General features: G+C 43.1%; 1 protein-coding gene across 1 annotated transcript in view; it reads right to left on the minus strand.

Annotated features, from left to right (window-relative positions):
* Window positions 1-27,917, minus strand: part of LOC126262785 (cytochrome P450 4C1-like) — a 145,502-nt gene that overhangs the window by 110,233 nt on the left and 7,352 nt on the right. Inside the window, exon 2 of the mRNA XM_049959606.1 lies at window positions 4,854-5,055. Coding sequence (XP_049815563.1) covers window positions 4,854-5,055 — 202 coding nt within the window. The remainder of the gene's footprint in view (window positions 1-4,853; window positions 5,056-27,917) is intronic.

Raw genomic sequence — 27,917 nt, forward strand, 5'->3', positions numbered from 1 at the left:
GCATTATTAAACATGCTGGCGTTGCTGTCAGGGTTCCTCCGAACCTTAATCCGTAGGTAACAGTCATCCACTGCAATAGTAGCCCTTGGGCGGCCAGAGCGAGGCATGTCATCGACAGTTCCTGTCTCTCTGTGTCTCCTCCATGTCCGAACAACATCGCTTTGGTTCACTCCGCGATGCCTGGACACTTCCCTTGTTGAGAGCCCTTCCTGGCACAAAGTAACTATACGGACGCGATCGAACCGCGGTATTGACCGTCTAGGCTTGGTTGAACTACAGACAACACGAGCCGTGTACCATCTTCCTAGTGGAATGATTGGAACTGATTCCTAGTGAAATGACTGGAACTGATCGGCTGTCGGACCCCCTCCGTCTAATAGGCGCTGCTTATCCATGGTTGTTTACATCTTTGGGCGGGTTTAGTGACATCTCTGAACAGTCAAAGGGACTGTGTCTGTGATACAATATCCGTAGTCAACGCGTATCATCAGGAGCTCTGTGAACCGGGATGATCCAAAACTTTTTCAAATAATGGTTCAAATGGCTCTGAACACTATGGGACTTAACTTCTGAAGTCATCAGTCCCCTAGAACTTAGAACTACTTAAACCTAACTAATCTAAGGACATCGCACACACCCATGCCCGAGGCAGGATTCGAACCTGCGACCGTATCGGTCGCGCGGTTCCAGACTGTAGCGCCTAGAACCGCTCGGCCACACCAGCCGGCAAAACTTTTTCTATGTGTGTATATTAGTAAAACGAATACCTCATTAGACTAATTTGGGGTCACTTTATCGAATGTGCACGTAAAATTAGACCTTAAAGTCATTTTGGTTGTAACGGGGCAAAAAACTGACTTTCTGCTTTGACACCGATCGCCGATGAAACATATGAATGAGCAGTATTCGTTTGACTTGATTCCATCTATAGATGGCAAAAAAAAAATTGCAGATATCTGATGAACACCGGACAAAATGGGCCTGACGACTCTTAGGAGAGACGCTGGTGACCTAAAAAAGTGTAGAACACAAAGACATGGTCAGATGTCAACGTAACTTCGTACATGTACACGCCCTCGTTGGGTATGTAAATGATTAACATTCCAATCCAACAGATTGGATTAATGTTGGTTGTGTTTAGTGTTGTTACCAGGCCTGGTAGGGTAGATTAGAGACGTGAACAGCGTCAGATGCTACGCAAACACAGAGATGGAGGTGTACTTCTGTGAGACAGTGGTATCGTTGCCTGACAGAGATCAAAAGGAGCCTCATAGTGGGTCTTCATTTGATAGGCTGTTCGAATCGAATAGTATCAAGATTTGTAGGGCATTCTGATGCAACAATGGCCTGACGTTGCACTGTTTGGGAATATAAGGACAGGTATACTCATCGTCAATGTTTCGTTGGACTTCATCTAACCGTCAAAAGGAAGGATCGTCGTATTGTGCACCATGCACTTCGAAACCTCTTTACACCTGTGGCTGCCATCTAAGAACAAATAATGGACACCCTACAAGATTCTGTAACCGTAGTGTGTGCTGCCGTTAATAACACAACGCACGCGGGTGCATTTGGGGTGTTGCCATGACCGGGATGCACGGACTGCCGATGATTATCGTGGCCTTGTGTTCAGCTATGAATCACAGTTATACACTGCTTCACATGATCATCATCATCGAGTATGGCGGCAGCGTAAGGCAAGATACTACTCTTCCAATGTTCTGCAGAATCTCAGCGGTGTTACTCCTGACCTCACGGTGTGGGGAGCCATCTCTTATGACATCAGACCAGAGGTGATAGTGCTTGAAGTAACTAACAGAAGTAACTAACTGGCACGTCACTGACACATTGCGTACTCATGCGTTACTTCTCATGTGACATTGCCATGGTGCCATTTTCAACAGGACAATACTCGTCCACTCATGGCACATGCCTGCTAACTGAGCGGAACCCAAGTGGCCGGCAAGCTCTAGCAGCGAGATCCCTGGATCTGTCTCGGCAAGACGTGTGTGGGACCAGCTCGGACGTCAGTTCCGTCCCACGTGATGTACAGAAGCCAACATTTAGTCAGTAAATCTACCCACAGTACTGTGGTGTATCACTGTTAACATGCAGCTAACACCACCGAACTGCTAAACCCTACACAGAACAGAGCAGTACTGAATACAAACTTGAGAACAATGAAGTAAGTAGGGCATCAACGTTGTCAACAAAACGTAACGTGAGTGAATGGTAACAAGACATACAACACACACTGTCGACATTTGTACTGTTATGCACTAATTTCAGGGCATTATAGATAAAAAGCTAACTGGGGCAAGAAAGCAAACGAAATACGAGGGCTGCCCAGAAAGTAATGCACCACAGTTTTCTTCAACAGTTCTTTATTGAACATAATGAGAATTACATACACGAAACAATGGTATTTTATCTACACACCCTGTTTTTCCGCGTAATCTCCATCCTATTCTATCGCCTTCCTCCAGTGCGAAACAAGAGCATGTGTGACCTGTCGGTACCAATCCTTGTCCTGGTGATGCAGCCAGTGCTTCAATGTGTGAATCACTTCCTCATCGTCCTCAAAATGCCTTCCACGAATCTCATCTTTTAATGGCGAATGACAACATCAGCTTGTTACAACACGTCCAGACTGACAGCCATGGATGGTCTCCCCAACTGCTGCAAATCGTAGAGCTCCGCCGAACCGCCTTATACTAGAACTGACATGTCATTACATTTTCACGCAATTTGGGTGCATAGATCCTGAGAAATCAGTACCCAGAACAACCACCTCTGGCCGTAATAACGGCCTTGATACGCCTGTCCATTGAGTCAGAGTTTGGATAGCGCGTACAGGTACAGCTGCCCATGCAGCTTCAATACGATACCACAGTTCATCAAGAGTAGTGACTGGCGATTGTGATGAGCCAGTTGCTCGGCCACCATTGACGAGACGTTTTCAGTTGGTGAGAGATCTGGAGAATGTGTTGGCCAGGGCAGCGGTCGAACATTTTCTGTATCCAGAGAGGCCCGTACAGGACCTGCGACATGCGGTCGTGCATTATCCTGCTGAAATGTAGGGTTTCGCAGGGATCGAATGAAGGGTAGAGGTACGGGTCTTAACACATCTGAAATGTAACGTCCATTGTTCAAAGTGCCGTCAATGCGAACAAGAGGTGACCAAGACGTGTAAACAATGGCAACCCATACCATCACGCCGGGTGATACGCCAGTATGGCGATAACGAATACACGCTTCCAAAGTGCGTTCACCGCGATGTCGCCAAACACGGATGCGACCATCATGATGCTGTAAACATAACCTGGATTCATCCGAAAAAATGACGTTTTGCCATTCGTGCACTCACGTTCGTCGTTGAGTACACCATCGCAGGTGCTCCTGTCTGTGATGCAGCGTCAAGGCTAACCGCAGCCATGGTCTACGAGCTGATAGTCCATGCTGCTGGAAACGTCGTCGAACTGTTCGTGCAGATTGTTGTTGTCTTGCAAACGTCCCCATCTGTTGACTCAGGGATCGAGACGTGGCTGCACGTTCCGCTACAGCCATGCGGATAAGATGGCTGTCATCTCGACTGCTAGTGATACGAGGCCATTGGGATCCAGCACGGCGTTCCGTATTACCCTCCTGAACCCACCGATTCCATATTCTGCTAACAGTCATTGGATCTCGACCAACGCGAGCAGCAATGTCGCGATACGATAAACCGCAGTCGCGATAGGCTACAATCCGACCTTTATCAAAGTCGGAAACGTGATGGTACGCATTTGTCCTCGTTACACGAGGCATCACAACAACGTTTCACCAGGCAACGCCAGTCAACTGCTGTTTGTGTATGAGAAATTGGTTGGAAACTTTCCTCATGTCAGCACGTTGTCGGTGTCGCCACCGGCGCCAACCTTATGTGAATGCTCTGAAAAGCCAATCATTTGCATATCACAGCATCTTCTTCCTGTCGGTTAAATTTCACGTCTGTAGCACGTCATCTTCGTGTTGTAGCAATTTTAATGGCCAGTAGTGTACATGCGTAACGTTTCCCATTCGTAGCGTTGTTTTCGGCTGAGAAAAATAATGCAGTGCATTATTTTCTGGGCAACCCTCGTACGTTTATTGTGTAACGGACCATCAGAGACTGTAGGTCCGTTATATCAAAATATTTTGAAAGTGTGCCTAAGCAACGTATGAAACTTTGTCGGCGGATTTAACTTCTATATCAGTATATGCACAAACTGTAATCAACTATTACGTCTAAGTTAATCTATGAAGCTTACAGTGAATGGATATTTCATATACCTCAGTACTCAATAAGCACTCTTACTGTGGCTGATGGTTGGACGAGATTTCGCCCTAACTAGCTCGAACTTAAGTAATCATGATCTGAAGTACCTAATTTCAACTCGTCTGAACCAGCAGTTCAGACAACTGCAAGAAAATGTCTCAACGCAACATCTTTTTCACTAGACTGGAGAGTGGAGGGGAAGAGTGAGGATCTATAGCGTAACCTGGTACATGAGCATTCACACTGCTGCACTTCCCCTAAAAGCAATTACAGGTTGGCTCAAATGGCTCTGAGCACTATGGGACTTAACATCTATGGTCATCAGTCCCCTAGAACTTAGAACTACTTAAACCTGACTAACCTAAGGAGAGCACACAACACCCAGCCATCACGAGGCAGAGAAAATCCCTGACCCGCCGGGAATCGAACCCGGGAACCCGGGCGTGGGAAGCGAGAACGCTACCGCACGACCACGAGATGCGGGCCAATTACAGGTGAGTAGACTTGATAGTGCATCATTTTTAGGTAGAAGAATCTTACACTAAATTCGACTCACTTCTATATGGAACGCCGGTTCGAGGTTCTTTCGGTGTCTTTTCCAAGTTCCGCCGTTGATGCTGAGTAGCCCGTCTCCCATAAATGTACGGAGTACGTCCGCAACGTATGGTTCGCGTTGTCGCGGTTTGCTGCCCAAAAGGACACACTTGACGTCTTCCGGCTGTGTCAGCACGATCACCAGCTTCGGGCCCACGTAGAATCTGCAACATGGTGTTTTGTAAGCAATGAACTAGAGTGTATTAGAAAACTGTAATGCATCGTTGTAAACCTCAGCCAACGGAGATTAATAAAGACTTTGTAGGTCGTGCATATTTATATTGTCTATTGGTTAAAAAATGGTTCAAATGGCTCTGAGCACTATGGGACTTAACTGCTTAGGTCATCAGTCCCCTAGAACTTAGAACTACTTAAACCTAACTAACCTAAGGACAGCACACACATCCATGCCCGAGGCAGGATTCGAACCTGCGACCGTAGCAGTCGCGCGGTTCCTGACTGAGCGCCTAGAACCGCTAGACCACCGCGGCCGGCTGTCTATTGTCAAACCACAATTTATGAAAGATGTTTATATTTTATTAATAGGATTAAGTAGGAATAATTAATATATGACTTTTTGGAAATAATTGTGGTAGCAGGGAATGTCTGTACCAAAGTATTGTTGGCGGGAGAGACCGCACAATATCATTTTAAAAAGGACGGGAGAGTCCGCGTATAGATACATTTTAAGAAAAGAGCGGGAAAGACCGCGTATTGACACATTTTGTAATGGTAGCAGGGATTGTCTGCACCAGAAAGCATTGTTGGCGGGAGAGACCGCACTTTAGCGTTCGTAGGAAGTCAGTAGTAAGCGAGATGTGAAGCGAGTCGGTAGCAGGTCTGAAGCGAGAGGTTGAGAGGAGCGGTGTGCCTGCCAGCCACCAGCTATGATTTACAAGAGATTATAAACGGATGTACAGAGACATGAGCTAACTATTATCATAAGAGGAACTAATATTATTGAATAATTTTTTTTGAGAAACTCAAGACTACTGAAGGTATGTTTGCGCAATGTTAGTTGTAAGATTATTGTAAAAAGTAAGTTCCATTTGAACGTTTGTAAAATCATTTCATTACCAACAGTAAATATTTGAAGAATCGTTTTCAGAATATAATTAATTTTTGTCAGCAATATTGCATTACTGATTATAATCCATCCCAAAAACCATCAACGTAAAACTTTGCAAAATTTTATTGTTGTCAAGAAAAGTTTAACTATGAATTACGTAACTTAAGTCAAATTAATTTAAGAATAACGTCAGCTTTGCTGTTAAAGAATAACGTCAGCTTTGGTAATAAATACAGCCACTTATTATGCTGGTCCTTTTAATCCCACCAACCAACCAACCAACCAACCAACCAACTTATTATGACAGCCCATTAGCAGCTAATAGAGTATAGTAAAACAGAGTAAGTATATTCATGTCGCAGTTCGATGTAGCAGTCAGATGGCGATCCAGTAACAGTAAAAAAGGTAAGGAACAGTTTTGGGTTCTTGCAAATAACGACTGAGGGCCACGATGGCGACACATTCTATGTTTCGTCGAAATAATCAGCAAATCACTTTTAATAAGCAGCATTTAAATTTGTATGCGAAGATTGCACTTATTATTATTGAGAAATGGAATTAATTTCAAAGGGGAGCTTTCATTTGTTTTTATTAAGCAAGAGATAATAATAATAATGGCGTGTGACAAGGGCCTCCCGTCGGTTAGACCGCTCGCCTGATGCAAGTCTTTCGATTTGACGCCACTTTGGCGACTTGCGCGTCGATGATGATTAGGACAACACAATACCCAGTCCCTGAGTGGAGAAAATCTCCGACCCAGCCGGGAATCGAACCCGGGCCCTTACGATTTACAGTCTGTCGCGCTGACCACTCAGCTACGGGGGGCGGACAAGCAAGAGATAGATATCCTAAGGGAAGGTTTCATAGGTTATTGTAGAAGGGAAGGTTGCGTAACGAAAGAGATATAGAAGAGACGGGAAGGTTTCAACTTGGAAATGATAATTACCGCCAATGACCTGATTTCTAGTGTTCATTTCCTGGGCAGACCAGTACAAGGCAGCGGAACATTTACAGATAACGTGTCTGTAGGTGAACACTCGTATTGCGAAAGAATTGTTTCCCAAACAGTCAGATGGGTTCCGATTCAGCGGATAATATTCTTGTTGTTCTTATTATATGCTGTTATTATTTGTGTTTGTAATTACATTGTTCTCAGTTAATTACTTAGATGTACATGATTCAACGAGCAGTATGGCATAAAAATAGAGAAAGTTTTTCTAAAATTTTTTGGTGTGTGTTTTTTCCGGTCCGCTGTAAAATAGCGTCTTACGGCGCTAATCGAGCCTTACTAAACAATACATAAAATGGATAAATAAATTATTTGCGTTAAATTATCACAACTGCTATTAATAACAACAATGGCTATTTGCATTAACTATTCTGCTTGGAATTCTGTTTCTGTATTGTCTGCAAATACAGAGAGAAATGAATAAAGGGAACAACATTTTTTGGATTTATTGTCGTTATTATACACAAGAGGAATTTTTAAAGAATTTAAACGGTACACTGTATCCTCGGTGGTTGTAAGTAAAGTGCACCTACTCACAGAGGTCCAGAATCGGCTGTAATTACCGTACAATGTATTTACCTTAATAGTGTTCAAAAGTCATTATATATATATATATATATATATATATATATATATATATATATATATATATATAAATGACTTTTGAACACTATTAAGGTAAATACATTGTTTGTTCTCCATCAAAATCTTTCATTTGCTAACTATGCCTATCAGTAGTTGGTGCCTTCAGTAGTTAGAATCTTTTATTCAGTTGGCAGTATTGGCGCACGCTGTATTGCAGTAGTTCGAGTAACGAAGATTTTTGTGAGGTAAGTGATTCATGAAAGGTATAGGTTATTGTTAGTCAGGGCCATTCTTTTGTAGGGATTTTTGAAAGTCAGATTGCGTTGCGCTAAAAATGTTGTGTATCAGTTTAAGCACAGTAATTTATAATTTTTCTAAGGGGACGTTTCAAAACGCATAGAAATGTTTCCGTATGTAATGGATTAGTAGCAGGACATTAGCAGAAAAGGTGAAACAGATGAGAGAGAAATAATGTTACTTTATTATTAACTGAGCCCGCCGAAGTGGCCGTGCGGTTAAAGGCGCTGCAGTCTGGAACCGCAAGACCGCTACGGTCGCAGGTTCGAATCCTGCCTCGGGCATGGATGTTTGTGATGTCCTTAGGTTAGTTAGGTTTAACTAGTTCTAAGTTCTAGGGGACTAATGACCTCAGCAGTTGAGTCCCATAGTGCTCAGAGCCATTTGAACCATTTATTAACTGATATTTACACAGAGTGTGCAATACGAACACCGAAGACGTCGACAGGATGTTGCACAGCTCCAGATTTGTATCTGGTGGTCAAAATTAGATGTTGTACAGCTCCAGATTTGTACCTGGTGGCCAAAATTAGAACTTTTTCACAGTGTAAATAGGTTATGCATTAACGCTTCAACACATCTACCCCCCCTGAGTAGCAGCACTTTTCCGGCCGCGGTGGTCTAGCGGTTCTAGGCGCCCAGTCCGCAACCGCGCGACTGCTACGGTCGCAGGTTCGAATCCTGCCTCGGGCATGGATGTGTGTGATGTCCTTAGGTTAGTTAGGTTTAAGTAGTTCTAAGTTCTAGGGGACTGATGACCACAGATGTTAAGTCCCATAATGCTCAGAGCCATTTGAAGCAGCACTTTAATTATAAACAACGAGTAAATCGTCAGTGAGAACTTTTTCTCCTGAATTTTTGTGGTATACAAAAACTTCCAGATCCTCGATCTACCGCTGGTAGTGATTTCTGGAGGGAATGGTATAGCCTAAGGTCTTCTATTGCCACAGCTGCAGGCGTTGGAAAAACATCGACTATGATGAATGAAATGAAAAAGATATAAATATTTACCTAGTAGTGAATAGACTTCTTATCCTTTATCCCATAATGAGAGGTCCGCTGTTTTCATGATTCTGCAAATTTATTTTCTTTGATTTTGTGCTTGGATACCCTTCTTGTCACCACCGTCGTCTGTTAACTTAATGGACAGAAAGTGGAACAGGACAGTGCCCATCCACTGCACGGACATAATCCACCACAGCAATGGCTGAGATCGCGAAAGAGCTTCCTGAGAACATCCGAGAAGCTCACCATTTCACCAGAGAAGGCAAGGCTGGAGTTATGGAAGAAGTCGACGCCTCACCTGCAGACGCCAGAAGCTGAAGAACTACCACCTGGACACAACGAGAGCTGGCTGGTGTGGAAATCTTTAAACAGGTTACGATCAGGAGTTGGACGATCCAGAGACAACCTGAAGAGATGGGGCTTCATAACAGAAGATACGTCCTGTGATTGTGGACAAGAACAAACCACAAGCCACATGCTCCAGTGCCTTTTGTGCCCTACATCCTGCACAAAAATTGATCTCCTGAAAGCCACTCCAAGCTCCTTGGGGGTTGCAAAGTACTGGGCACATATAATATAAATACAATTTATATATATATATATATATATATATATATATAATTTATTTATTGATGTGTATGGCTACTGTAAATTTGTATGTTTCTGACTCGAGAATAAAAAAAAATGGACGGAATCCGTGTGCCGGCTGTCTGTGGATCGTGCAAAATTTGTTCTGAGTGTTATCGTATACTGAAGAGCCAAAGAAACTGGTTCACTTTGTGGGGCGGCAGGTGGAATTTTGTCAATTTTACGTTGTTTATATAAATGTTTGGTTTGTAGAATGTAAAACCAGTTCCTGTTATTTAGAATGTTATTTATGCTGTCTTGCGCCGTTCTCAACACTGGCTCTCTAACTACAATATTGGCAACCAGAAAGTGATTAGCAAAACGTGAAGCCTGTAATTAGAATTCCTAGTGCCCACTTCATCTGAGAATACACTTATAGTTACAGCTTATAGGTCTGAGGAATTAGGAGATTGTCTGGGATTTATAATCAAAAACGGTCGTGAAAAAACGTTCTGTATTCTGAAAGTCACAGATGAAAACAAAAGAATCCACACAACCTAACTAACAGAGCAGTTCAGAGTCTAATGCGCTGATGCAACTATAAATGTCCAAATTAAATGTTAAAATGAATGCTCGCCATAATTTGATGATAAGGTTTATCAAACGCCACGCTAAATAATGGTAGAATGTTTGTCCCGCGGCAGCACGTGAAAATACGACATACGCAAACTAAAGATAGATAGTTAAAGTCAACCCAGAATTAACACTTCACTCAAAAATGATTTCATGGTTACGCGTATCCCGAGTAACTTAATACGGCATCCGAGGCTGTTTGTAGTAGACTTGGCCACTGTTTCTATGTTTCGATACAGTGTATCGATACGTGGAACTGTTTCAGTGTTTCGGAACGGCTGTGGTTCACTGTTTCGAAACAGTGGTGTTTCATTCCGCCCCTGTCTCGGACCAGATTCGATCTCGAGCCAAACACAGATACTGTATCGTTGTTTCAAAATAAGGCTGTTTCAGTCCACCTGTGCTTGGAACGGACTGATTGTACCGAAACAGTGATGTTTCATTCCGCTCTGTGTCGGACGAGATTCGGGCTCGGCATAGATACTGAAACACAACATACCACTTCATGAAACACTTTCAAGAGTGTCGAAATCTTTTTGACAAGCAATAGCATGAAGCTTAAGATATCCGAAAATAAAGCTTCGTTTCTAGCTGACTGTCCTATTTCGAAATGGCGTGACATCTACTTTATAAACACTAACCAACAATAAAACAACGCATACTATTCACATTCAAAATAATGAATATGTGAAAATCATTAAGTTAAATTATACTTTTTTTTATAACATACGCTTCTCTGTTCATGTACAGTAATCATATTAAGAAACGCAAGTAAGCCTACAACATTTTGAATAAAAAAAGGCGTTATTAGACATACACATAAATTTGATGTAGGTATAATTGCAAGCAATCTGTTTGACATATCACTGATAGTGTAATGGTGAACGGGAAGGGTTGGGAAGCATGATGAATTTATAGGAACGGTTCGAAACACCTTGAAAGACCAATTTTTTTGTTATATTTTGTTATTTATTCGAATTATTTGTCGTTATTTGTGAGTCTACAGTCACTGTGCCTATTATCCACAATGATTCCCTTGTGTGCATGGAAATTAGCAGGATGGGTATATTACCCATACTAACGGAATGTGGGAATCCCAGTAGCATATGCGTTGTTTCTGCAGTTTGCTCCCATCTCCAGTTCCGTTCGTGGTGGCTCTTCTGTCTTCAGCTATGCCTGTCCTCAGCCAATTGAAAAGTATGAAAGTCACAGGACACGAACGCAGCGCATTTGCTGCAGGAAATACGAAACTGCCAAGACGCCTAAATGATAGTTTCACTCTTTCTGCGATATGATTATCGCTCTCGCACCTCATTTGTGCTTATATGGACATCTTATACAGTAGACATTCAAGATGATAAAATATTTAGGTTTCTTAGATTACAAAATACGAACTGTTTCACTGTTTCGAAACTGCGTATCGAAACATTACATTGTACTTTTCATTTGTTTCGAAACAGTTACGTGTTTCAGTTTGCCCATCTCTAGTTTGTAGCAATGGTACCGACGCGACGCGACGCGACTCCCGACACAGATGGCGTGCTATTCAGCGTCTGGAGAGAACTGGGGCGTTGCTTCCTCGCGCAGCGTTCTTATATATAAAGCCGCGGTGCGGACGGCTAAGGGAACGCCTGATCAAATCGGCTTTCCCGACTAGCCGCTGGGCTAGTAATGCACCACATTAAGTTATTGAATAAATCATAGCTTCTTTTGCTGATGGCCGATGAAGCTCTCAATTTAAATGTGCATTCAACACACAGGTAAGTAATCATAATAAAAGTTTGACGTGGCTAAGTTAAATATTTTGCGCGAGAGAATTAATTTAATTACACTGCACGCAGTAGACGAGCTCTGAACTTGCCCTTTGGAGATACGCTATCGCTATAGTTTTATAGTTATTCAAATGAAACTTCTCACATCTTTATGATTATAGCGGATATCCATTATACTTAAATATAAACATCCTAGCCTTATTTATTAGCCTACTTAATCTATCTTGCTTCCTTAATTTTTAATACAAAAACCAGAAAATCATGAATTTCAACTAAAATCTTAATTTGTGAGATCCAAAGTACTGTTTCTATTAAATTATTATGGAAAAGGAATCTAAATATAAATTTTTAATTCTCTAGCTCTTTTCTGTTGCGCCAATGATTTTTACAGAAAAACGTCCAAATTTTGAAAATGGTTAAAGTTATCGAACTGATATTCAACACATATTTATTTAGTATTACTCCTGACATGCTAGAACCGTTTCAGGTTATTTATTTAATTTTAAAAGTATTGCGCAACATTTATGACGTCAGAGCTAGTTACAGCGGACTGGCTGGCACACAATGGAAAGACTGATGTGAATTTACTATGGCGTGAGTAGGCTGCTTCCCTACAACTTGCTTAATATCGTGTAGGTCCCCTGTATAAAATAAGCATATAGCATCGTTGGCCAGAGGCCTCTATTCGGGGAAGTTCGGCCGCCAAGTGCAAGTCTTGTTTGATTCGACGCCACATGGGGCGAACTGCGCGCCGGTGAGGAGGATGAAATGGTGATGAGGACAACACAACACCCAGTCCCCGAGCGGAGAAAATCTCCAACCCGGCCGGGAATCGCACCCGGGCCCGCTTGCTTGGGAGGCGAGCACGTTACCACCCGGCTAAGCAGGCCGCGGGCACGCTGAAGTTCCGCAACACGACGTGGCATGGACTCGACTAATGTCTGAATGGAACTGACACCATGAATCCTGCAGGGCTATCCGTAAATCCGTAAGACTGCGAGGGACGGAGATCTCTTCTGGACAGTACGTTGCAAGGCATCCCAGATACGCTCAATAATGTTCATGTCTGGGGATTTTGGTGGCGAACGGAAGTGTTTAAACTCAGAAGAGTGTTCCTGGAGCTACTCTGTAGCAATTCTGAACGTTTGGGGAATCGCATTGTCCTGCTGGTATTGCCCAAGTCCGTCAGAATGCACAATGGACACGAATAGATGCAGGTGATTAGACAGGATGTTTATGTACCTGTCACCTGTCAGAGTCGTATCCAGACTTGCCAGGGGTCCCATATCACTCCAACTGCACACGCCCCACACCATTACAGAGCCTCCACCAGCTTGAACAGCCCCTGCTGACATGCAGGGACCATAGATTCATGAGGTTGTCTCCATACCCGTACACGCCCATCCACTCGATACAATTTGAAACGAGACTCGGCCGACTAGGCAAAATGTCTCCAGTCATCAAAAGTCCAGTATTGGTGTTGACGGGCCCAGGCGAGGCGTAAAGCTTTGTGTTATGCAGTCATCAAGGGTACACGAGTAGGCCTTCGGCTCCGAAAGTCCATATCGATGATGTTCCGTTGAATGGTTCGCACGCTGACACTTTTTGATGAATCAGGATTTAAATCTGCGGCAATTTGCGGAAGGGTTGCACTTCTATCACGTTGAACGATTATCTTCAGTCGTCGTTGGTCCCGTTCTTGCAGGATCCTTTCCCGGCCGCAGCGATATCGGAGATTTGATGTTTTACCGGATTTCTGATATTCACGGTACACTCGTGAAATAATCGTACGGGAAATCCTCACTTCATCGCTACTTCGGATATGCTGTGTCCCATCGCTCGTGCGCCGACTATAACACCACGTTCAAACGCACTTAAATCTTGATAACCATTGTAGCTGCCGTAACCGATCTAACAACTGCGCCAGACATTTTTTCGCTTTGTGATAGATGGCGCTGTAATAGTCACAAACATATGGTTCACAATTTTAGACGAACAGTTGGTAACAGGTAGGATTTTTAAATTAAAATACAGAACTTAGGTACGTTTGAACATTTTATTTCGGTTGTTCCAGTGTGATACATGTACCTTTATGAACTTATCATTTTTGAGAACGCATGCTGTTACAGCCTGATTACCTGTAAATACCGCGTTAATGCAATAAATGCTCAAAATTATGTCCGTCAACCTCATTGAATTTGGCAATACGTGTAATGACATTCCTCTCAACAGCGAGTAGTTCTTCTTCCGTAATGTTCGCACATGCATTGACAATGCGCTGACGCATGTTGTCAGGCGTTGTCGGTGGATCACGATGGCAAATATCCTTCAACTTTCCCCACAGAAAGAAATCCGGGGACGTCAGATCCGCTGAACGTGCGTCGACGACGAATCCACCTTTCATGAAATATACTATTCAATACCGCTTCAACCGCACGCGAGCTATGTGCTGGACATCCATCATGTTGGATGTACATCGCCATTCTGTCATGCAGTGAAACATCTTGTGGTAACATCGGTAGAACATTACGTAGGAAATCATCATACATTGCACCATTTAGATTGCTATCTATAAAATATGGGCCTATTATCCATCCTCCCATAATGCCGCACCATACATTCACCCGCCAAGGTCGCTGATGTTCCACTTGTCGCAGCAATCGTGGATTTTCCGTTGCCCAATAGTGCATATTATGCCGGTTTGCGTTACCGCTGTTGGTGAATGACGCTTCGTCGCTAAACAGAACACGTGCAAAATATCTGTCATTGTTCCGTAATTTCTCTTGTACCCAGTGGCAGAACTGTACACGATGTTCAAAGTCGTCGCCATGCACTTCCTAGTGCGTAGAAATATGGTACGGGTGCAATCGATGTTACTGTAGCATTCTCAACACCGAAGTTTTTGAGATTCCCGATTCTCGCGCAATTTGTTTGCTACTGATGTGCGGATTAGCCGCGACAGCAGCTAAAACACCTACTTGGTCATCATTCGTTGCAGTTCGTGGTTGACGTTTCAGATGTGGCTGAACACTTCTTGTTTCCTTAAATAACGTAACTATCCGCCGAACGGTCCGGACACTTGGATGATGTCGTCCAGGATACCGAGCAGCATACATAGCACACACCCGTTGGGCATTTTGATCACAATAGCCATACACCAACACGATATCGACCTTTTCTGCAATTGGTAAACGGTCCATTTTAACACAGCGTATCACGAAGCAAATACAGTCCGCACCGGCGGAATGTTACGTGATACTTTATACGTGATACGAATATACTTATACGTTTGTGACTATTACAGCGCCATCTATCACAAAACGAAAAAAGTGGTCCAACTAAAACATTCATATTTCTTTACGTACTACACGAATATGTTATAAAAAATTGGGGCTCCTATTTTAAAAAAAGCTGTTGATATCCGTTTGACCTATGGCAGCGCCATCTAGCGGGCCAACCATAGCACCATCTGGTTTCCCCCTTCAAGCTAGACAAGTTTTTGTTCTTTGTAGTTTTTTCGTTTGATGCTTATTTCGTGAGATATTTGGCCCGGTCACTATCAATGGAACACCCTGTATATACGTTGCCGGCCGCAGTGGCGTATTCTGGCTGTCTACATATCTTCGTATTTGCATGTGCGCGCCTACACCAGTTTATTTGGCGCTTCAGTGTATTTGAACTGTTAGCACTTCGTATTTTCTAAGGCGCAGTTTGGGTACCTCCTCACAAGGTGTGAATCGTGGTTCACCGATTCTGAACAAATATTGCAAGTGCGACCCACATTCAAAGCAAAGTGACAGATGTTTCGCCCACTTGCTAGATACTCCCTAGTTTTTTGGGAAAATTGATGTCAAAGTTTGCGATGGAAAATCGTACTTTCAGTGCCATATATCGAAATAATGTCTAAAAAGAAACATTTTTTTGTTAATATAATATGAGGCCCAAAGTTAATAATGATCTACTTAACGTTTATGTGTTTCCGTGTTGTGTGTTTAGGATTTGTCACTTGATGTGTCCAGTAGGGCGAGGTCGGCGGTCGAGCAGTGTGGCTTGAGAAGCCGAGCGGCGCGGACTCGCGCCGTGTTTCCGCCTGCGACGCGCACAGCCTCCCTCGTTTACTTTGTGGACTTCGACTCCGCTTGATAGCGAGCAGGAACATGGCTTATGAAAGCAACACTTCGATTCGCCTTTATTAATGAATGCACACGACCAAATGCGCTGGAAGTAGAACGCTTCCTCCTTGATGAGGCAAGGCTACCAGCATCGGACGTACTGGGTATACATCTTCATAGTAGTCTTCCTGGGGTTAGCACCATATCTAACTTCCCTATCTTAAACTGTGGTGCCGCTACAGTACATACACTCCTGGAAATGGAAAAAAGAACACATTGACAACGGTGTGTCAGACCCACCATGCTTGCTCCGGACACTGCGAGAGGGCTGTACAAGCAATGATCACACGCACGGCACAGCGGACACACCAGGAACCGCGGTGTTGGCCGTCGAATGGCGCTAGCTCCGCAGCATTTGTGCACCGCCGCCGTCAGTGTCAGCCAGTTTGCCGTGGCATACGGAGCTCCATCGCAGTCTTTAACACTGGTAGCATGCCGCGACAGCGTGGACGTGAACCGTATGTGCAGTTGACGGACTTTGAGCGACGGCGTATAGTGGGCATGCGGGAGGCCGGGTGGACGTACCGCCGAATTGCTCAACACGTGGGGCGTGAGGTCTCCACAGTACATCGATGTTGTCGCCAGTGGTCGGCGGAAGGTGCACGTGCCCGTCGACCTGGGACCGGAACGCAGCGACGCACGGATGCACGCCAAGACCGTAGGATCCTACGCAGTGCCGTAGGGGACCGCACCGCCACTTCCCAGCAAATTAGGGACACTGTTGCTCCTGGGGTATCGGCGAGGACCATTCGCAACCGTCTCCATGAAGCTGGGCTACGGTCCCGCACACCGTTAGGCCACCTTCCGCTCACGCCCCAACATCGTGCAGCCCGCCTCCAGTGGTGTCGCGACAGGCGTGAATGGAGGGACGAATGGAGACGTGTCGTCTTCAGCGATGAGAGTCGCTTCTGCCTTGGTGCCAATGATGATCGTATGCGTGTTTGGCGCCGTGCAGGTGAGCGCCACAATCAGGACTGCATACAACCGAGGCACACAGGGCCAACACCCGGCATCATGGTGTGGGGAGCGATCTCCTACACTGGCCGTACACCACTGGTGATCGTCGAGGGGACACTGAATAGTGCACGGTACATCCAAACCGTCATCGAACCCATCGTTCTACCATTCCTAGACCGGCAAGGGAACTTGCTGTTCCAACAGGACAATGCACGTCCGCATGTATCCCGTGCCACCCAACGTGCTCTAGAAGGTGTAAGTCAACTACCCTGGCCAGCAAGATCTCCGGATCTGTCCCCCATTGAGCATGTTTGGGACTGGATGAAGCGTCGTCTCACGCGGTCTGCACGTCCAGCACGAACGCTGGTCCAGCTGAGGCGCCAGGCGGAAATGGCATGGCAAGCCGTTCCACAGGACTACATCCAGCATCTCTACGATCGTCTCCATGGGAGAATAGCAGCCTGCATTGCTGCGAAAGGTGGATATACACTGTACTAGTGCCGACATTGTGCATGCTCTGTTGCCTGTGTCTATGTGCCTGTGGTTCTGTCAGTGTGATCATGTTATGTATCTGACCCCAGGAATGTGTCAATAAAGTTTCCCCTTCCTGGGACAACGAATTCATGGTGTTCTTATTTCAATTTCCAGGAGTGTATATTGAAATCCTTGTCTCCCAGCGCTAAGCGACGGTAGAGCCGCCTAGCGGCGGCCCGCTTGATAGCGAGCAGGAACATGGCTTATGAAAGCAACACTTCGATTCGCCTTTATTAATGAATACACACGACCAAATGCGCTGGAAGTAGAACGCTTCCTCCTTGACGAGGCAAGGGTACCAGCATCGGACGTACTGGGTATACATCTTCATAGTAGTCTTCCTGGGGTTAGCACCATATCTAACTTCCCTATCTTAAACTGTGGTGCCGCTACAGTACGTATATTGAAATCTTTGTCTCCCAGCGCTAAGCGATGGTAGAGCCGCCTAGCGGCAGGCCCGCGGAAACATGTAAAGTGCCTACACTTTTTCTTCTAGACGATATGCTACGCTATATTTGTGTTTGGTTGGGAAGCCCAGTCGCTGCCGGCAGGGTACCTCAGCGTGTTCAGTCAGAGGGTTAGCTGCCCTCTGTAATAGAAAACTGAGTTAATGGATCAATGATGAACTTGAACAAGCGTCATGGGACGTCCGCCCCGAACAAACAGAACGAACAATAAAGAAACAAAAAAAGTCGGTAGAGCACTTGCCCCTGAAAGGCAAAGATCACTAGTTCGAATCTCGGTCCGGCACAAAGTTTCACATCAGCGTACACTCCGCTGCAGTGTGAAAGAAAATACCATTCGCAAACATACCCCAGGCTGTGGCTAAGCCATATCCTGCCTTCCACGTGTGTTAGATCTGCAAGTTTCGCAGGGGAGCTCCTGTGAAGTTTGGAAGGTAGGACACGAGGTACTGGCGGAATTAAAGCTATGGGGACGGGTGGCGATTCGTGCTTGCGTAGGTCAGTCGGTTCCAGCACGGCGCGGCAGCTCAGCGTGTTCGGTCAGAGACCCTGGCTGGCCTCTGTAATAGAAAAACTGAGTAAAGGAACCAACGATCAACTTGAACGGAAGTACTGTGACGTCCGCCCAGATCAAACGCAACGAACAATGCCGAACAAAATAAATAGACGTTTTAAAAAAAGTCGGCAGAGCAATTACCCGCGAAAGGCAAAGGTCCCGGGTTCGAGTCTTGGCCCGGCACACAGTTTTAATCTGCCAGGAAGTTTCAAAAGCAAAAAGCTTCCTGGGGCTCAAAACAGAAAAAGGCCTAAAGATAAAATTGAAGAAGTAAATAAACAGGCTTCTAAGACGAGAAGAAGGCTTCACAAAGCAGCCGTGTCATTAAGCTCTACTGATACCTCCGTTTATTACGGTTCCAGGTATTTCAAATAATTCTTCTAATTTGGCCGTTCAAGATAACTCGACTGAACAGTCAACACTTCAAGGCTCAGATGATGGTAAACAGTCCTCATCGTCGGTATTATCTCAGAAGAAAGATGACAACAATCTAGCATCTAGTGACTTGCAGCAGTTGAGTAGAAAAGAAAAAAACAATACTATAGATCTAAAGGCGGGAATTTAAAGAGATGGGACCTGGATAAACTGACTAAACCAGATTTTGTACAGAGTTGGCTAGAGGACAAATGTAAGGATGTAGAGGCTTATCTCACTATGGTAAGATAGATACTGCCTACAGGAAAATTAAAGAGACCTTCGGAGAAAAGAGAACCACTTGTATGAATATCAAGAGCTCAGACGGAAACCCAGTTCTAAGCAAAGTAGGGAAAGCAGAAAGGTGGAAGGAGTATATAGAGAGTCTATACAAGGGCAAGGTACTTGAGGGCAATATTATGGAAATGGAAAAGGATGTAGATGAAGATGAAATGGGCGATATGATACTGCGTGAAGAGTTTGACAGAGCACTCAAAGACCTAAGTCGAAACAAGGCCCCGGGAGTAGACAACATTCCATTAGAACTACTGACACCCTTGGGAGAGCCAGTCTTGACAAAATCCTACCATCTTACCATCTGGTGAGAAAAATGTATGAGACATTCGAAATACCCTCAGACTTCAAGAAGAATATAATAATTTCAATTCCAAAGAAAGCAGGTGTTGACAGATGTGAAAATTACCGAACTACCAGTTTAATAAGTCACAGCTGCAAAATACTAACGCGAATTCTTTACAGACGAATGGAAAAACTGGTAGAAGCCGACCTCGGGGAAGATCAGTTTGGATTCCGTAGAAATAATGGAACACGTGAGGCAATACTGGCCCTGCGACTTATCTTAGAAGCTAGATTAAGAAAAGGTAAACCTACGTTTCTAACATTTGTAGACTTAAAGAAAGCTTTTGACAATGTTGACTGGAATATTCTCTTTCAAATTCTGAAGGTGGCAGGGATAAAATACAGGGAGCGAAAGGCTATTTACAATTTTTACAGAAACCAGATGGTAGTTATAAGAGTCGAGGGACATGAAAGGGAAGCAGTGGTTGGGAAGGGGGTGAGACAGGGTTGTAGCCTCTCCCCGATGTTATTCAATCCGTATATTGAGCAAGCAATAAAGGAAACAAAAGAAAAATTCGGAGTAGGTATTAAAATCCATGGAGAAGAAATAAAAACTTTAATGTTCGCCGATGACATTGTAATTCTGTCAGAGACAGCAAAGGACTGGGAAGAGCAGTTGAACGGAATGGACAGTATCTTGAAAGGAGGATATAAGATGAAAATCAACAGAAGCACAACGAGGATAATGGAATGTAGTCGAATTAAGTCGCGTGATGCTGACGGAATTAGATTTGGTAATGAGACACTTAAAATAGTAAAGGAGTTTTGCTATTTGGGGAGCAAAATAACTGATGATGGTCGAAGTAGAGAGGATATAAAATGTAGACTGGCAATGGGAAGGAAAGCGTTTCTGAAGAAGAGAAATTTGTTAACATCGAGTATAGATTTAAGTGTCAGGAAGTCGTTTCTGAAAGTATTTATGTAGAGTGTAGCCATGTATGGAAGTGAAACATGGACGATAAATAGTTTGGACGAGAAGAGAATAGAAGCTTTCGGAATATGGTGCTACGGAAGAATGCTGAAGATTAGATGGGTAGATTACATAACTAATGAAGAGATGTTGAATAGAATTGGGGAGAAGAGAAATTTGTGGCACTACTTGTCTAGAAAAGGGGATCAGTTGATAGAGCACATTCTGAGGCATCAAGGGATCACCAATTTAGTATTGGAGGGCAGCGTGGAGGATAAATATCGTAGAGGGAGACCAAGAGATTGATACACTAAGCAAATTCAGGATGTAGGTTGCAGTAGGTACTGGGAGATGAAGCAGCTTGCACAGGATAGAGTAGCATGGAGAGCTGCATCAAACCAGTCTCACGACTGAAGACAACAACAACAACAACAACAACAACAACATATCCAATGAATCATCCAATACATGGATGGACCAGAAGAAATACCGATCAACGAAGGTTATTCTTCAGCAGACAAGCTGGGTTACTAAATGATAAACATCCAAATAACGCAAAGGTCGGCAGTTTGACACGTCACATGTGGTTTGGAACATTGGCAAATAAGAAAAATATTAAAATATCCTGGCTTGTTTATTGTAAAACAGAAAACGCAGTTTGCTGTGGCAGGTATAGAGCAGCACTCCTACATAGTTCTTTTGAAAGAAATTTCCGCCATTTGACTGTTAATCGTTCTTTTATTTCATACAATCATGATTTCGGCTTTGTGGCCATACTCAAGTGCATGTTGGAATATTAAAAAATGTCTGACCTGTCTGTGACATGTCATCGTCGTAAACACGTATTTCTTGTCTTATAGAGCAGTTGTCGTATTAGATGATGCGAGCACATATCCAAGGTACAAAATATGGCAGACATTATGCATAATGAAAGCATAATGAGCAACCATTAACATACAGTATGGCGTATTCGACGCCTAATGTATTCCTGCAACCTGCATTCGTCACTTTTGTTCTTCAGTTGATAGTGGAAAGCCCGTTTGCAGTAAATGAAATCATGTCAAGGCATCGATCTCGAGATCGAGCGATTAATTCACTCGGAAAAAGAAAAATGGAGACATATTCTACATATAGTAAATTACATTATCATGTACCTTGCCACAAACTATCTTTTCGAGGTTTTAAAGAAACGCTGAGGGATCTCACCGGAAATTTTCCTCGACTTAGTCAAGGAAATTTTTTTCATTCGATAATAATGCTCGACAAAGACAGTCCTACAATCAAGTAAAACAAAGGACAATTATCCTATTTGTCTAAGACATTACAGTATGAAACCATCAACGAAATAGCAAACAAATTTGGAAATACGCGGACGATTATCAGTGAGAACATCACCATCATGTCTGACGACACTCCAGATTTATCTCATACAGTACAAGTGAGCTGCGTGATTCGTTACATAAGAACAGAAACTGAATATGAACTAAAAGAAAACTTTATTGATTTTATAGAAGTTGACAGCAAGACTGGAGAATACATCACTCAGCTAATTATAGAAAAACTTGAAGCTGATGATTGGGATGTGTAAAAATGTCGTGGACAATCTCCGGGGCTGTGCTTGAAGGCAGAAGACGACTTTTTTTTTCTTTTTTTTTTCGAGTCATCAGTCTTCCGACTGGCTTGAAGCGGGCGGCGACGAATACCTCCTCTGTGCCAACTTCATCCCAGAGTAGCACTTGCAACCTCAAGTCCTCAGTTATTTACTGGATGTATTCCAATCTCTGCCGTCCTCTACAATTTTTGCCTCCACAACTCCCTCCAGTACCATGGAGGTCATTCCATCATGTCTTAACAGATGTCCTATCATCCTGTCCCTTCTCCTTGTCAGTGTTTTCCACGTATTCCTTTCCTCTACGATTCTGCGCAGAACCTGCACGTTCCTTACCTTATCAATCCATTTAATTTTCAACATTCGTCTGTATCAAGGCATCTCAAAAGCTTCGATTCTCTTCTGCTCCGGATTTCCCACAGCCCATACAACGCTGTGCTCCAAACGTACATTCTCAGAAATTTCTTCCTCAAATCAAGGCTATGTTTTGCACTACTAGACTTTTTTTGGCCAGGAATGCCCTTTTTGCCAGCGCTAGTCTGCTGTTGATGTCATCACTGCTCTGTCCATCATTGGTTATTTTGCTGCCTAGATAGTAGAATTCCTTAAGTTTGTAAGTAGGCTGTTTAGGTTTTTATGTTGGTAACGCCACGAAGCGCTCTGTATGAAGATCACTGACTGAGCTGTGTGCAGTCTGTGGATGATTGGACTCATTGTTGGAATATTCGCTTGTGTTGTGTTGGGCAATTCGATGTGAACATCGCGTAGCGTTGCGCAGTTGGAGGTGAGCCGCCAGCAGTGCTGGATGTGGGGAGAGAGATGGCAGAGTTTTGAGAGCGGACGATCTGGACGTGTGTCCGTCAGAAAAAGGAAATTTGTAAGACTGGATGTCATGAACTGATATATATATTATGACTTTTGAACACTATTAAGGTAAATACATTGTTTGTTCTCTATCAAAATCTTTCATTTGCTGACTATGCCTATCAGTAGTTAGTGCCTTCAGTCGTTAGAATCTTTCATTTAGCTGGTAGTATTGGCGCTCGCTGTATTGCAGTAGTTCGAGTAACGAAGATTTTTGTGAGGTAAGTGATTCGTGAAAGGTATAGGCCATTGTTAGTCAGGGCCATTCTTTTGTAGGGATTATTGAAAGTCAGATTGCGTTGCGCCAAAAAAAAAAAAAAAAAAAAAAAAAAAAAAAAAAAAAAAATTGTGTCAGTTTAGTGATTATCAGAGTAAGTAAAGAGAGAAATGTCTGAGTACGTTCAATTTTGCTCAGCTGTTTGAAAATCAAATAACGTAAGAGGTTTATCAGCACAGTCATTTATAATTTTTCTAAGGGGACGTTACAAGTTCATCTACTTCGTTACCATCAGTCCTGATGTTAAGTTTCTCGCTGTTCTCAATTCTGCTACTTCTCATTACTTTCGTCTTTCTTCGATATTTGTCTTTCAAGCTGTACTCGTTAGGCTGTTCGTTCCATTCAGCAGATCATGTGATTCATCAGCGAATCGTATAATTGATATCCTTTCACCTTGAATTTTAATCCCACTCCTGAACCTTTCATTTATTTCCATCTTTGCTTCTTCGATGTACAGACTGAACAGTAGGGGCGAAGGACTACGTCCCTGTCTTACAGTCTTTTTAATACGAGCACTTCATTCTTGGTCGTCCACTCTTATTATTCCTTCTTGGCTCTTGTACATTTTCTATATTACACGTCTCTCGCCATAGCTAACCCCTATTTTTTTCAGAATTTCGCATATCTTGCACCATTCTACATTGTCGAACGCTTTTTCCATGTCGACAAACAGAAGTCGACTACCCCGTGAAAATCCTGTAACAAAATTGAGTGAAGAAACCAGAAATTTTGTCCATCCTTCTATACATCGTTCTCGCAGGGACCGTGAACGTAAAGTTAGACTAATTACAGCAAGCAGAGATGCCTTAATAGTCATTCTTCCCGCGTTACACTTGCGATCGGGACCGGAAGAAATCGCAACACGTAGCACCGCACTATGTACACTTTGCCACACACGTCACATTTGTTTGGGAATATGTGTGTAGACGGAGATATATACGATTTTGAGCTGCATAGTCTTGGTCGTGGACCTGTTTGCATTAGACGCATGACGATATATTGGTAGCAGTTAGTATGTAGCACTAATTCACATTCTTTGCAAGTCAGAGATTTTGCCTACGGTCTATGTCTTCCAACCTTTATTTACACGTATTTCCTGCTAGAAAGACTACATTATATTGCAGAATTCCATCACAATATTATAAGCAGTGAGCACAACACCAACACTAGTTGTAACGTTCTCGCTCCAGCTTCCTCCTCCCCCGCATACACACACTCTGTAATCCCTTTTTTCCCTAAAACATATTTTCTCACAAGAAGCGACTTCGTAAAGACTATGGCTGACATATTTAACTTCATATGCAAGCAACAGAATACGCCTGATGATGATGATGAGCAAAACATACACAAAAGGCGCATCAATGTAACAAATTAAACAATAAATATGGTTACTGGTAGCACAACATAACTTATTCAACACACTCGTGGCACCAACGCTTAGCGACTCTGGCCATCGTTAGCATTAGGAAACAGTGAAAATGTCTCAATAGCGATCTGATGATTCGTGGATACTGTTGCGAACCCGTGTCTACTTTCTAAATGCGTAACGGAGTCCGTAGGAAAGAATTACAACGCAAGTGGTCGTCAATAACACCGTAGTTAGCGTTCCTAAGAGACAGTATACACTCTATCCAATATGAATATGTACGTGTAGACCAAATGTGGCTTAAATTCAAGGAAGCAGTACTGAGAGACTTGTTGTTGTTGTTGTGGTCTTCAGTCCTGAGACTGGTTTGATGCAGCTCTCCATGCTACCCTATCCTGTGAAAGCTTCTTCATCTCCCAATACTTACTACAACCCACATCCTTCTGAATCTGCTTAGTGCATTCATCTCTTGGTCTCCCTCTACGATTTTTACCCTCCACGCTGCCCTCCAATGCTAAATTTGTAATCCCTTGAAGCCTCAGAACATGTCCTACTAACCGGTCCCTTCTTTTTGTCAAGTTGTGCCACATACTCCTCTTCTCCCCAATTCTATTCAATAGTTCATCATTAGTTATGTGATCTATCCATCTAATCTTCAGCATTCTTCTGTAGCACCACATTTCGAAAGCTTCTATTCTCTTCTTGTCCAAACTATTTATCGTCCATGTTTCACTCCCATACGTGGCTCCACTCCATACAAACACTTTCAGAAACGACTTCCTGACACTTAAACCTATACTCGATGTTAACAAATTTATCTTCTTCAGAAACGCTTTCCTTCCCATTGCCAGTCTACATTTTATACCTTCTCTACTTCGACCATCATCAGTTATTTTGCTCCCCAAATAGCAAAACTCCTCTACTACTTTAAGCGTCCCATTTCCTAATCTAATATTCGCAGCATCACCCGACTTAATTCGTCTACATTCCATTATCCTCGTTTTGCTTTTGTTGATGTTCATCTTATATCCTCCTTTCAAGACACTTTCTATTCCATTCAACTGCTCTTTCAAGTCCTTTGCTGTCTCTGATAGAATTACAATTTCATCGGCGAACCTCAAAGTTTTTATTTCTTCTCCATGGATTTTAATACCTACTCCGAATTTTTCTTTTGTTTCCTTTACTGCTTGCTCAATATACAGATTGAATAATAGTCCCCCATTCGGATCTCCGGGCGGGGACTACACAAGAGGCTGTCGTTATCAGGAGAAAGAAAACTGGCGTTCTACGGATCGGAGCGTGGAATGTCAGATCCCTTAATCGGGCAGGTAGGTTAGAAAATTTAAAAAGGGAAATGGATAGGTTAAAGTTAGATATAGTGGGAATTAGTGAAGTTCGGTGGCAGGAGGAACAAGACTTCTGGTCAGGTGACTACAGGGTTATAAATTCAAAATCGAATAGGGGTAATGCAGGAGTAGGTTTAATAATGAATAGGAAAATAGGAATGCGGGTAAGCTACTACAAACAGCATAGTGAACGCATTATTGTGGCCAAGAGAGATACGAAACCCAAGCCTACTACAGTAGTACAAGTTTATATGCCAACTAGCTCTGCAGATGACGAAGAAATTGAAGAAATGTATGATGAAATAAAAGAAATTATTCAGATAGTGAAGGGTGACGAAAATTTAATAGTCATGAGTGACTGGAATTCGGTAGTAGGAAAAGGGAGAGAAGGAAACGTAGTAGGTGAATATGGATTGGGGCTAAGAAATGAAAGAGGAAGCCGCATGGTAGAATTTTGCACAGAGCACAACTTAATCATAGCTAACACTTGGTTCAAGAATCATAAAAGAAGGCTGTATACATGGAAGAAGCCTGGAGATACTGACAGATTTCAGATAGATTATATAATGGTAAGACAGAGATTTAGGAACTAGGTTTTAAATTGTAAGACATTTCCAGGGGCAGATGTGGACTCTGACCACAATCTATTGGATGTGAACTGTAGATTAAAACTGAAGAAACTGCAAAAAGGTGGGAATTTAAGGAGATGGGACCTGGATAAACTGAAAGAACCAGAGGTTGTAGAGAGTTTCAGGGAGAGCATAAGGGAACAATTGACAGGAATGGGGGAAAGAAATACAGTAGAAGAAGAATGGGTAGCTTTGAGGGATGAAGTAGTGAAGGCAGCAGAGGATCAAGTAGGTAAAAAGACGAGGGCTAGTAGAAATCCTCTGGTAACAGAAGAAATATTGAATTTACTTGATGAAAGGAGAAAATATAAAATGCGGTTAATGAAGCAGACAAAAAGGAATACAAACGTCTCAAAAATGAGATCGACAGGAAGTGCAAAATGGCTAAGCAGGGATGGCTAGAGGACAAATGTAAAGATGTAGAGGCTTATCTCACTAGGGGTAAGATAGATACTGCCTACAGGAAAATTAAAGAGACCTTTGGAGATAAGAGAACCACTTGTATGAACATCAAGAGCTCAGATGGAAACCCAGTTCTAAGCAAAGAAGGGAAGGCAGAAAGGTGGAAGGAGTATATAGAGGGTCTATACAAGAGCGATGTACTTGAGGACAATATTATGGAAATGGAAGAGGATGTAGATGAAGATGAAATTGGAGATACGATACTGCGTGAAGAGTTTGACAGAGTACTGAAAGACCTGAGTCGAAACAAGGCCCCCGGAGTAGACAACATACCATTGGAACTACTGACGGCCTTGGGAGAGCCAGTCTTGACAAAACTCTACCATCTGGTGAGCAAGATGTATGAAACAGACGAAATACCCTCAGACTTCAAGAAGAATATAATAATTCGAATCCCAAAGAAAGCAGGTGTTGACAGATGTGAAATTTACAGAACAATCAGTTTAATAAGCCACAGCTGCAAAATACTAACACGAATTCTTTACAGACGAATGGAAAAACTAGTAGAAGCCGACCTCGGGGAAGATCAGTTTGGATTCCGTAGAAATACTGGAACACGTGAGGCAATACTGACCTTACGACTTATCTTAGAAGAAACATTAAGGAAAGGCAAACTTACGTTTCTAGCATTTGTAGACTTAGAGAAAGGTTTTGATAATGTTGACTGCAATACTCTCTTTCAAATTCTAAAGGTGGCAGGGGTAAAATACAGGGAGCGAAAGGCTATTTACAATTTGTACAGAAACCAGATGGCAGTTATAAGAGTCGTGGGACATGAAAGGGAAACAGTGGTTGGGAAGGGAGTGAGACAGGATTGTAGCCTCTCCCCGATGTTATTCAATCTGTATATTGAGCAAACAGTAAAGGAAACAAAAGAAAAATTCGGAGTA

This window comes from Schistocerca nitens, chromosome 6 (genome assembly GCF_023898315.1).
Source record: "Schistocerca nitens isolate TAMUIC-IGC-003100 chromosome 6, iqSchNite1.1, whole genome shotgun sequence".
Lineage (NCBI taxonomy): Eukaryota > Metazoa > Arthropoda > Insecta > Orthoptera > Acrididae > Schistocerca > Schistocerca nitens.